This window comes from Nicotiana sylvestris, chromosome 10, assembly GCF_000393655.2.
Source record: "Nicotiana sylvestris chromosome 10, ASM39365v2, whole genome shotgun sequence".
Classification (NCBI taxonomy): domain Eukaryota; kingdom Viridiplantae; phylum Streptophyta; class Magnoliopsida; order Solanales; family Solanaceae; genus Nicotiana; species Nicotiana sylvestris.
In genome coordinates, this window is record NC_091066.1 from 74,867,124 (window position 1) to 74,880,670 (window position 13,547).

Genomic DNA, 13,547 nt, shown 5'->3' on the forward strand with positions numbered 1-13,547 from the left:
CAATTCAGCAGAAGTGCAAGATTGCTAGTTTAACAACAGCATCATAATCCAACACCAAAGAAGCTGAAAGAATATTCCAACACCACCTATAATAAAGAATAGTATGTGCAATAAATGGCACCCAAAATAATTATCCATTGAATCGAATAATTCGGTTGCAAATTTAAATTTTTGGATAAATTCACAAATACCTATACAACCCAAAACAATTAGGAGCGCTACATAAACCAAATTATTTACCCAGAATTTGGGTTCTCGGAATAGTACACACCGTCTGAATCAAAATGCTTACACATTCTATCATCGAATATCAGCCAGCCATTGAAGAATACTGATGCGGCACCACAACTCTTTTCTCCTTTTCTTTTTTTCCCTTTTCGAATTCCATTATTTTTCCATAGGGGAGGCAATTTGAACTCAAATCCGCCCAATTTGCCCAACCCGCCTAGAGATTAATGGGTTGGGCTACAAACATTTTAGCTCATGGGTCAATTAAGGCTAGACCCAGGTTAACACATTATTTTTTAGGGAAATTTTCATAAAGCATTATCTTTTAGTAGTAATTAGTCATCTATAGATATCATTTGCTATAATATGGATTATAGATACCTTTTCTGTGGTTATAAGATGTGTTTGATGTATTTAAGCTATTGTATTCATGAATACAATAGCAAAAATAGGCGTGGATCAGGGAAGTCAAGCTAATCAGTTGTTGTTTTCGACTGTATTCGACTGTATTCATGGCGTGAAACATGGGATTACAGCTGGACAAATTATTGTATTCGATTGTATTCGGCTGTATTACGGCGTGAAACAGGGGAATACACTGTTTTTAAACAGAAAGTGAATCAATTAACATAATAGACTCCTAATATAACTCAATTATAACACACAAATTTTGTATTTTCCATTATAAAAAAGATTCTCAACCGAAAAACACTCCAAAAATATAACAATCTTTAGAAAAATTATATAATACATCTGAATACATAAATTATATTAATTTTAAAAAACATATGAATACATTCATGGCATATAACGAGACAGTGAATACAAATGAAATACATAAAATACAGCAGGATACATTGAAATACAATGGAAAAAAAGACAGTGAATACATGAAATACATGGAATACATCAAGATACATTAAATTACAATGGAAAAAAAAGACAATAAATACAATGAAATACATGAAAATACAACGTGATACGTTGAAAATACATTAAAATATATTAACAGAAATCTTCTTCTCATCGCGATTAATTGAATACCAGGGCTTCTAATTTGATTTAAAAGATTAGCCTTTTTTGTATTAGGCCACCGTCCGACGGGTTCCATTTTGAGAAAGCCTTCCAATGCTTTATGTATCCCTTGAAAACCTAAACCCAACAAAAAGAAAACATTGTTGAGCACATCCGCACAAATATAGTATTGTGTTTATATACTGCTATAGGTATATTTTCTCAATTAGAGAAGTCATCGCTGGGACATTTTTGGGTTCAATTTGAGAAGAGAATATCTCCGGTGACGGAATTTCGACGAACGTGTGTATACGCAAATTTTCTTCCACCATTGTTACACCGGAACTGCTCTAAAACCCGATGCTTGTTCGAGACTGGGCCAGGCATAGCGACAACTTTGAATTGGTGAGAGGAATTTTGAGATTGAGCATCGTGTTTTCAGGGAATGAAGAAAGAGAATGGGATGTATCAAAGTAGAGAGAGAAAGAAAATAGTGTAACTGAATAACGTATTTAGTGGCTTAGGGCTGAGAGGTAACCAAAATTAAATATTTTGCTATAAACCTTAAAAGGTATCTATAGAATATAATTTTTTTTAAATGGTATTTATTTAAAATAAATAAGATGTTAACCTTTGCTATAGGAGGTAAAAATTCCTAATTTTTATAGCTCATTCTGACTCATTAAGCAGCCCAAATACAACCCATGAAACTCACCAAAAACAAAGAGATCTCAACGCAACTTATCTAGAAATTCACTTAGTTGCCCCAATTTTTTTTTTATATTTTCAATTTTCTGTTCTTTTGTTTTTCTACACCACCCACTCACCCCAACCCCACCCCCATCCCCAACCCCCACCTGCAAAATATTTTTCAACTTACACATTTTAAGGTAAAATGTTTTTTTATGCAAGATGAGCATGATTCTAAAACATGGGTCAAGTTGAGCAGGTTGGGTTATGACCCATTGTTTAGTCCATCTTGACCCAGCACATCTTAGCCCAAGTACACTTTGAGCTCGGTTGGGCAATGACCCATTTATTGACCTAACCCATCTTGACCCGCCTAAATTCAGCTCAACCCTCTTATTTGCCACCCCTATAATTCTCCCCAAATCATTTATTTTATTTTCTCTTTTTCTTCCTATTCTGATTTCATTCACTTTTTCGGTTCCGTTTTTTTCTTCTATATCAATAAAAACAAATAACTGATACAGCAAACATTTTTTTTTTCATTTTCTCTATACCAATTATCAGAAAATAACTTGTTTAATATATCTTTTTCTTTATTTTTGATATGTGTATTACTGTAGGTGTTTCTAGCATATTGTATATCAAAATAATATATCACCATAATAAAATAAATATCAAAATAAAATGATATATTAGTGTCTAAGGTAATAGTATACCGAAACGATATTATTGTATGTGAACTCTTGCATCAACTTTTGGTGTAGTGAATTATATCTCAATAAAACTCCATCAAATATCTTGTTTAAGAAATGAATCGAAAAAAATATGAGAACTACGTTGAAATTTTTTAAAAGGTTTGGGTTTGAAATTTCAAAAAGGTTACAAAAAAAGAATAAAATTGTGACAATATAGTATTACATTATATAATATACTATAGCAGTTTCATGTTGCATTAAACTATATACGGAAGAAATGTAACGAGCCGACCGGTCGTTTCGGGTATTCACATTCTGTTTGGTAGTTTGAAGTCTTGATTAGCTTCATATGATGTATTACAACTTGCAAGCATAGTTAGTTTTGATTTTCAAAAAGTTCCGGATTGATTTGGAAGAGTAATTCTCAATTTAGAAGTTTTAAGTTGGATGAGTTGACCAAGGTTTGACTTGTGAGTAAACACTCGTGTTTTGATGGTTTCAATAGGTTCATATGATAATTTTGGATTTAGGCTTATATCCGGATTTAGATTTGAAGGCTCCTAGGTTGATTTTGCTTTATTTGGCAAAAGTTGAAAATTTAAAAGTTTAAAAATTTCATAAGTTTGACCGTGAGTTTACTTTTTGGCTATCGGGTTCAGATTGTTATTCCGGGACTTGGAAGATGTCTATTTTGTCATTTGAAACTTGTATGCAAAGTTTGATTTCGTTTCGAGTTAATTTGATAGGATTCAGATTCGTTGGGTGAAGTTGACGGTTTGAAAGTTAAGAAAATGATCTTGACCTTTGATTCTTGGTTTTGATGTTATTTGTGATGTTTCGAGCCTTTGGTTAAGTTTGGATTATATATATGGACTTGTTAGCATGATTTGACGGGATCGAGGGGCTTGGGTGAGTCTCAGGGTGGTTTTGGACTATTTTTAGGCCCATTTTAACTACTAATTTTTGGCTATAGGTGTGTACATCCCGATCGCGAGGCTCTAGGCCGCGTTTGCGAAGAGTAAAATGCATTTATGGAATTGTGAATCGTGGAGGGACTGTTCACGATCACAAAGAAGAAATATTTGTTGTTACTGGGCTGACTTCGGGAGCTTATATCTTGCAATTTATAAGGAATTTTGAGGTGATCCCAAAATAAAAGTTGTTTCCCTTTGTGTCTAATTTTCTGAAAATCAAATCGTTTATTATTTGAAACTCTGTACAAAAAGTTATGGCCATTGTAGAGGCTGTTTGGGAAGAGTTGGGCAAGTATTTCACAAGTTTGGTCATCACGATCGCGGTGCTTCTTGGCCGCGATCGCGAAGGGTAAAATCATGCTGGACATTTTGTGAACCGCGATCGCGAGATTGGTGACCGTAATAGTGAAGGAGAACGACTAGCAAAGCTACGTCTAATTTCGGGATTTTGAGTTTATTTTCTTATTTTTTTGAGTTCTTAGAGCACAAGTAAGACGATGTTGGAGGAGATAAACACCCAAATCATGAGGGTAAGTAACTTTATCATTATTTTGATTATATATTTTATTTTTTTTCATGGGTTATTACACCTAAATCAAGGATTTGAAGAGAAGAAATCGAGGGTTTTTGACTTGAACTTAAGAGAATGAATTTTGGGGTTTTGAACATGAAATTGAGGTTGGATTTGAAAATCAATTATATATTTGGACTCGTATTTGAATATGTATTCGGGATTTGTGAGTTTTGTCGGGTTTCAGGGTGAGAACCCAGATTGACACTTTGGTTTACTTTGAGTATTTGATTAAAGATTTGACCTTTATCGTTTGAGTTTGATTCCTATGGTATTATTTGATGTTTTTAAATTGCTTTTGGCTAGTTTCGAGCTATTCAGAGGTCGATTCATGTGGGATGACGCTTCTAGAGTATCTGTTTGACTTGTTTGAGATAAGTATCTTGCCTAAATTTGGTTTAAGAAATTTTTCCTACTAATTGTTATTATTTGCTACATACGGGGATGATGTGTATATGAGATGACGAACATATATACATGTGCCATGGGTATTCATGCTCGGGGTAGATTCTAGCTCACTCTATCTTTATTTGGTTGCATGTTCTACTTGATTTTTTATGTATTATTTTATTAGTTGTCTATTGATCGGGTCAAACCCTACACTACTATAGAGTGGCAAGAGCGGTCGATGTGTTCCACAAGGAGCTAATACAATGTTTGGAGTTGGATTCCTATCTAATCTAGCAGTGTGTAGTGCTCTTAACTATACTTCCAATCATTCTTGTTTGTTTGTTGGTTACTTCTAATTTTATACTAATGATGTGCGAAATTAAGCTAAGTAGATGTGTTTGTAGGGTTTTCTAAATGGGTAAAGAGGCATTAGGAAAGTGACTTACTCCTAGGTGAGTATCGAACGAGATCTAGAACTTAGGGCAATAATGTTAAAGCTGGGATCATGATATAACCAATGTACGAAGCTACTCACTCTATACCTCTCGGTAGTATGAGTGAACGTGCCCTAATTGGCTTTCTCAAGCCCAATTGGGTGTTTAATTTGTGCAAGCAATGTTGTCTCAAGTCGAGTATTACTATCTCTAGGTTTAACCCTTTAATTGGGGCTATCTATCTCTTGAATACACCCCAATTCCTTGTTGGCCTGAAATTCCTAGACTTAGTCTCTCTTTCTTAAGAAGAGCCTAAGTCAAATAGGCACAATTAGTGTTTGCAACCACTAATTCAACATAGAAAGCATAAATTAGGCCAAATAACAATCACCCATAAACATCTAAACCCTAAAATAAAAGATCCATCAAACACCCACACTAGGGTTAAGCCACAACCCTAACTAATGGGTTTAACTACTCATAATTGAAGAAGAAATCATAGATTGAGATGAAGAATAATCTATAAATTGTAATTACAAGATAAGAAACTAAGTTTAATTGCTAACATAGCTACAAAATTAATCAAAATGGACAAATATGACGTTTCACGTGTTCAGCTAACGTAAGATAACCTAAATATCTGAAAAGAAAGTATTTATCCACAACTAAATTTTTCGGACAAAAATGCCCCTGACGGAGGTACCGCTAATAGCGAAAAATGGACTGCTGCAGCGGTGAGGCTACCGCGGACCACGATCTTCAGCTTTTTCTCAGACTCCAGGCTCTCTGAATCTCCCCTCCGCGGATCGCAGTAAAAGGACCGCTGTCGCGGTAGGGGTACTGCGGTCGCATAAAATCATCGCGGGCCGCGGTAACTTGCAATGCCTCAACTTGTATCTCTCTGAACCTTGCCATTGCAGACCGCGAGAAAAGGATTGCGGTGGCGGTGAGTTTTCTGCAGTCGAGGTGGATTTTCCGCTGTAGTGCTGCTTTGACTTGGCTTTGAACTTGTGCAGGTTTCACTCCTTTTTGAACTGGTTATGACATCCTTGTCTCCTTTTGCCCAAACACTGTAAACAAGCATAGCAAGTTAGCTTTTGGGAATACTTGTACATATTTTAGTCCAAAACTCAAGCAAAAAGGAGCATGAACTAGACTAGAATCCCTAGTTATCAACTCCCCCAAACTTAAGCTTTTGCTTGTCCTCAAGCATACAAAGTAATTCTCACCTCCTCAAGATAAAAGAAAGGAAAATTCAGCTGTTCTAAAATAACCTCATCAAGAATCAATTGAGACTAACAATTACCCTCAACTTAAATGCATTATCAACACTACATAACCTTTTAGCACCATGGCTATAGTGCGACACAAAAGTATCAAGAGTTGACTCAACTCATCAAGGAAACTCTTTCTATTACATTGGTCGCTGTGGAACCCAAACTCATACACCTCAACTCTCCATAAGCAAACCTCACTTTTAGATTGTAGCATTCAGAATGAGGATTGTAGAAAACACACTCATCTCTCTCAAAGGAAGGTCACAAGTCCGACTCTAAGTACCATAAGCTTTCCCCTTATGTGAATCACCACTAATGTAAGCTTACTCAACTCAATATAATATAGGGCTTTTGTGGGAATGTAATGAAGGCTTTAGGTTCAAGGTAGGATATATTGGTCTAAGAAGGTTTCATCTTCCCTTAAGCAATTCATTTGCTTCATTTTGGCATACATTTTCTTGACTTTTTGAGTCATTTACTTCTTCTTTAGGGGCTAGAGAGACACACTGTCACTCTTTCTTGTTCATTTCAATTCTTTTTCTCCTTTCTAATCTCTCCATGCCTTTCATCTTTTGCTTTCGTAGAATCCCTTCATTTCTTCTACACTGTTCATTTTCTTTTTGAATTTTTGGCTTTTCTTTATTTTTCTTTTTCTTTGCCTTTATTTATCTTCATTTTGTACCTTTTATCACTTTTGCATTCCTCGCCTCTCCCCTCAAACTTATGCTTTTTCCTTGTGCTAAGGAAAGATAGGGTGCCAAGAGAGGATCATTTTAGAACGGATAAAAGTTTGTATCATTGTTATTGAAAGAATAAGGGCTAAGGCTCAACAGGGTTGTCTAGGGATATCATCATTGGTAGGCTATGGATGTTTTCAAGTTTCAATTGGGATCAAGGAGAGCATATAATCACTTCTCAAGTCGAGCTTCACTTTGGATTTTGCCTAGACAAACATTCATGGCAAATTCTAGACTCATTGGCACAGGATTTGGACTTGTAAATCAATACTCACCACATAAGCTATAGGATTGCTAAAGAAACAGAGTCGGGGGCCCGCAATAACCTTAGCTAAGATTTGAGCAACACAAATGGTTCCGATAAACCACTCGATGATTGTTTAGCCAACACAAGAGTCTCAAGGTCACAACTATCACCATCCTATACACAATAATTTGTTTCTAACCATAAGGTCAAAGATAAATGTGTTAGGCCCAAGTGAAGCTTTGCCTGAGGCACCATTGCTTACTAACTACTATTTACACAAAAACAAAAAGAAAAACAGACTCAAACCCTTAAGAAGGTTGTCATACCATCCATCACCGGGAAGAGCCACCCGGTTCACACACACTCCATCTTTAGAAAGAATCGTGGCATTACAAAAATAAAAGGCTTATTCATCACACAAAATTGTAAAATAAGAAGCTACGAACCGAAAAAGAGACTATTAAATGAAATAAGAAGCTATACTATTAAGGAAATTGCAAAAGAAGCTATGAAACAAAATGCGGAAAGTAAACTGAATATGTACAAAAGGGGGGTTTAGATGAATATACATAAGAAGGAATGAATATATACATGAGTGTAACTTTATATACAGACCAAACTAGAACAATAATGAAAAGTAAAATAAAAGATAAAGTTATATACATACCAAAAGTGAAAAATAAGCATAAAGAAGGAAAATAGTGCCATAATTACAGTCCAACTATCAAATCAAACTACCAAATCAAAAATCAAAGTAGGGCCACCCTCTTAAATGAAAGCTAGCATTGTCCTCAATGCTAACTAACCAAAAATTAAGCTCAAAAAGGAAAGATAGAGAGTTAAGAAAAACTCCCTATGGATCCTCCGTCTGCATGGGGTCCTATGGTAGCACGAGATCCTGTGGCTGGGCACCTGGATCAGCTGTCCCGGGAGCCTGTGGCTGGTCAGAAGTAGCACCCTCTGTCTCTGCCAACTCAATCTCAACATCATCCACATGAGGGATCATCCTCCTCCTCTTGGGAGCTCTCTCAATCTCCTGCTCCGGAACTTGCTCTATCTCAGCTGCTGGAGGCTGATCATGCAATAGCAGCTCCAAAGGCAAGTGATCAGCTGCCTTCATCTTTTCCACTTCTCCCCTCAATTCCTTGACCAACTCCTTCGAGGCCCATGTCTTCTTCAGCTTCTTTATGTATTTGTTCAGCTCCTTCGGTGTTTTCCCTTGTTCAGCAAGAGCATCTATTATCAGCTTTTGGTTATCAAGGAGCTTCTTCTGGTTGTCAAGAAGCTCCTTGAGAGTCTCCTCCACCGAAGCTGGCACCTGTGGCTGTGGGGGCACTGACTGCGCTGCCACTGAACTAGAAAGTACATACAACTTAGAAGTTGATGCCTACATCCAAGTGTTGATACTTGAGAGTGTTTGGCTCAATCTGTGGGCAGTCAATGGGTATGTTGAGGAGGATGTTTGGAGTGGTGGAAGTAGATGGTCCGGAGGTAGGCTCTGGTATGGCAGTGGGGGGCTGAGAATAAGCGACTACTACTACTGGCTCTTCAGACTAGCCAGTAGAAGTAGTGGCTTTGCCCTTGGGATCTTTAGCTTTGGGGTTATCCTCAGCCTTGAGGCTGTACCATGAAAAGGTCATCTTGGGTTTCATCTTCATGTTAAAGTTCCTTTTCTCCACATCCTAGTCTTCCAAATACATTATAAGGAAATTCGGGAAGGGGTATGATCTGTCACCCTTATTGACCACCCTAGTGATCACCCTAGACATGACATTCCTGATATTGATCGGGAACCCTGCCATAATAGCCGCTACCAATATCGCCCAGGAGACCGACATGGAGTTTCATGGGTAGTGGGGTCCAGCCTGCTGCATATAAAAGTCTCCCACCCCTTTGCCTCAAAGTTTAGGGTTTTCCTCAAGATTGCAACTCCTGATGTCAACTATGCTGGGGTGGTGCCTGGGAGAGCCAGATACGATGTCAACCATGGACGGGCTGCCTCATAAGGTGACAACTTCTCCAAGTACAATTATTCATCTTCCTCATTAAAGCCCAGGTTCCGCACTTTAGTCACTTTGGTATCCCTCTTGATATGAGAGGCATTGGCGTAAAACTCTTTGACTAAGTGCTCGTTTGCCTCTGACACCCTGCTGGTGAAGTAATCCCATCCCACTTGTTCATTGAATTGTTGCTTCACATTGGGGTTGTGCGGCAGGAGATCCCTCTTTATGAACTAGCACTCATGAATAAGCGACCTTAGAGGCCACCATTCCCAGAACTTGTGATAAGCCAGTTCACTGACAAACCATTTTTTCCACACCTAGGGGTTTCTAGTTCTCTCCACACCCCCGGGTTGGGGCACACCCCTCCCTCTTCATCTGATACCCTAGTATCTACATCTTGTCCAGGTGACGAAGGTGTAGGTGAGGTTGAAGCTGAACTGTCACTGCTCTCTACCGAGCCCTCAGACGACTCAGAAGAAACATGAACTGAAGCATGAGCACTATGAGAGGCCGGAGGTGTAGGTACATCTCTCAATCTATGTCTCTCCAATAAGTTGGGTACATACTCTGGCACAGAATCAGACTCTGAAGCCTCTCTGGAGGGCAGGTACTCACTTCTCTCAGAATGGGAAGCAGCTCTATCTGCAACTCTGATAATTTTTCTGGTTTCCCTAATTGCTTTCCAAACTGCTGGGGTCAATTTATTCATGCCTCGTCCCCTACCCCGGGAGGACTCTGCTCTATCCTTTGTTTGTCACCACCTCCTCTAGATTTAACCATTGTTCGCAAATATTAATCAGTTGAAACTTGTTAGTTAAAAGACTAGAAGAAGCAGTGCAGAAAAATAGTTAACAATGCAAAACAAAACTGCAGATCGCAAAAATTCAACTGCGGCCGCGAAGAGGTGGGATTCAGACTACCCACTCTCTAATTCATTAGCACCGCAGACCGCGAAAATGCACTACGGTCGCAAATATCGTGGACCGCAAAAAATCAACCGCGGATCGCGGAGAGGTGGGACTCAGACTACCCACTCTCTGATTCAATTGCACTGGGGACCGTGAAAAATGGGGCGCGACCACGGTAAGTGCACCGCAGACCACAAAAAATGCCACCGTTGACTGCGGTTATCAAGACTTGAAAATATCTCAAAATATAGATGACCACGGACCACGAACAAACAATCATGGACCGCAAAGGTCAAATTTGGGCTCAGCACCCAGGGTTTCAAATTTTTCCTACATTTTAGCATTAATCAAGACATTATCATTCCACTAGGTAGTTAATCACCATTTTTGACTAATTAAAACCTAATCTAATTAACACTATGGAACCCTAAGTCAAAATTAAAAGAAAAGAAGAAGAAGAAAAAGTAATAACTATCAATTTAAAAGAAAATAAAAATAAAATTAAAGACTAAGGGTTGCTTAGAATTACCAGATGTGAAATGTGAAACAAATTCAACTCAGTTCTTGTGTTTGTGCAAGCTAGGGCGAGAGTGAACAGTAGTGTATGGTGTTTGAGAGAGCAAAGAGCGAAAAGTGTAAAAGGAGGCCCTGAGCATCTATTTATAGGCAAGCCTTGGGACCCACTTATTCTTACCTACCGCGGCCGTGGTAAATGCACCGCGGACCGCGATTGTGAAACTCAGAAGGTCTATTGCTTTGAGACCACCGCGGACCTCAAAAATCCTCTATGACAGCAGTAAGCCACCGCTGACCGCGAAAAATACACCGCGACAGCGGTTGAAATTTCAGAGAGCCTCCACTTTTGACCTTTTAGCACCACTGACCGCGACCACAGCAGCGGTCTAAACTTTAGAGAGTGCCCATTTTTTCTAGATTAGTCCTGCACTGCATCAAACATCCCTATACATATCTCACAACTAGTTAGTTCAAAAGAATATCCTACACTAAGAGGAAAATCAAAGAAAAACAAAAGGAAAAACACATGGGTTGCCTCCCAAGAAGCGCCTGATTTAACGTCGCGACACAACGTAGGTTACCATCAATCACTTGAGATGGATCATTGCCACCACATGGCTGTCATCAAACTTGCCAAGATAGTGCTTGACTCTGTGCCCATTAACTCTGAAGATCTTACCATTTTTGTCTTTCAAATCAAGAGCACCAAACGGAATCACAAGCACCATCTCAAAAGATCCACTCTATTTTGATTTAAGCTTACCCGGAAACAATCGTAACCGAGAGTTGAACAAGAGAACCAAATCACCAACTTTGAACTCCTTGTCACGAGCATACTTATCATGAAGGTACTTCATTTTGTCCTTATACAAGAAGAATTGGAGTAGGCATGAAACCGGAACTCATCAAGTTCATTAAGCTGCTCCACCTGAAGATTTGCTACCACATCCCATTCAAGATTTAACTTCCTCAAAGCCCACATGGCCTTTTGTTCTAACTCAACCGGTAGGTGGCAAGCTTTCCCAAATACCAATCGGTACGGAGACATACCAATCGGAGTCTTGTAAGCAGTCCTATAAGCCCAAAGAGTATCATCCAATTTCTTTGACCAATCAGTCCTATTTGCATTGACCGTCTTTGACAATATACTCTTGATCTACCGGTTGGAGACTTCAACTTGCCTAATAGCTTGAGGATGGTAAGGGGTAGAAACTTGTGATTGACACCATACTTTGCAAGAAAAGTATCACATGCCTTATTGCAAAAATGAGACCCTCCATCACTAATGATTGCTCTAGGAGTGCCAAACCGAGTAAAGATACTCTTCTTGAGAAATGCCACAACACTCTGGGCCTCGTTGTTGGGTAAAGTCATAGCCTTTGAAACATAATCAACGGCCACAAGAATATACGTGTTGCCACAAGAGCTTACAAATGGACCCATGAAATCAATGCCCCACACATCAAATATGTCAACCTCAAGAATAGTGGTGAGAGGCATCTCGTCCTTTTTGAAATTCCACCCGCTCTTTGACATTCATCACATGTCCTAACTAATTCACTTGCATCCTTGTATAATATGGGCAATAAAAACTACAACTTAACACCTTCGAAGATGTCCTCGCCCCACCATGATGACCACCATAGGGGGATAACTGACAAGCATCCAAAATACTCAATTGCTCATCGTTCGGAACACATCTACGGATCACACCATCATTATAGATTTTGAACAAGTACGACTCATCCCAGTAGTATTCCAAGCTATCCCGTTTAAGATTCTTCCTTTGGTTAGAAGAGATCTCATACGGAACAACACCTGTTACAAGGAAATTGGCAATATTTGCAAACCAATGCATACTATTCATAGACACAGAGAGGAGTTGCTCATCGGGAAATGAATCATTAATCTCGAGGCCATCACGGGCCTCCCCTTCTCCTCCAAGTAGGACAAGTGGTTCGCCACTTGGTTTTCACACCTTTTCCAGTCTACAATCTCCAAATCAAACTCTTGAAGCAATAAGACCCATCTCATCAACCGAGCTTTGGAATCCTTCTTCATCATCAAGTAGCAGAGTGCAACATGGTCGTTATGAACTATCACCTTGGCACCCATGAGATAAGGCCTAAACTTCTCCATTGCGAACACAATAACCAATAACTCTTTTTCCGTCACCATGTAATTCACTTGAAAATCATTCATTGTTTTGCTTGCATAATACACCGGGTGAAACATCTTATTCACTCTTTAACCCAAAACCGCTCCTACCGCAACATCGCTTGCATCACACATGAGCTCAAAAGGTAAGCTCCAATTGGGTGCGGTAATAATGGGAGTGGTTGTCAATTTGTACTTGAGGAGTTCAAAAGCTTTCATACATTCTTCATTGAACATGAACTTGACATCTTTTTCCAATAACTTGTACAAGGGGTTCACTACCTTAGAAAAGTCATTGATGAATCTTCGGTAGAACCCCGCATGCCCAAGAAAACTTCTAACCCCCTTGACTTAGGTAGGAGGAGGAAGCTTTGAGATCACTTCAATTTTATCCTTATCCACCTCTATGCCGTGCTTTGAAATCTTATGGCCGAGGACAATGCCCTCCTTGACCATAAAGTGGCATTTTTCCCAGTTAAGCACAAGATTGATCTCTTCACACCGGGCCAATACCTTGTCAAGATTCTTCAAACATTCATCAAATGAGTCACCCACAATACTGAAGTCGTCCATGAACACCTCCAAAATGTCCTCCACCATGTCGGTAAATATTGACATCATACACCGCTAGAATGTAGCCAGTGCATTACACAACCCAAATGGCATACTAAAAAAGGTAAAGGTACCATATAGACACGTGAAAGTG

General features: G+C 38.9%; 1 protein-coding gene across 1 annotated transcript; it reads right to left on the minus strand.

Annotated features, from left to right (window-relative positions):
• Positions 1-10,000: 10,000 nt before the first annotated feature.
• LOC138879538 (uncharacterized) lies at positions 10,001-12,886 on the minus strand. Its single transcript, XM_070159154.1, has 4 exons — positions 12,663-12,886; positions 12,291-12,543; positions 11,916-12,211; positions 10,001-10,082 (listed from the first exon to the last, which is right to left on the minus strand). Exons 1-4 carry the CDS (start codon positions 12,884-12,886, stop codon positions 10,001-10,003), a joined length of 855 nt encoding a protein of 284 aa, XP_070015255.1.
• Between the last annotated feature and the right edge of the window lie 661 nt (positions 12,887-13,547).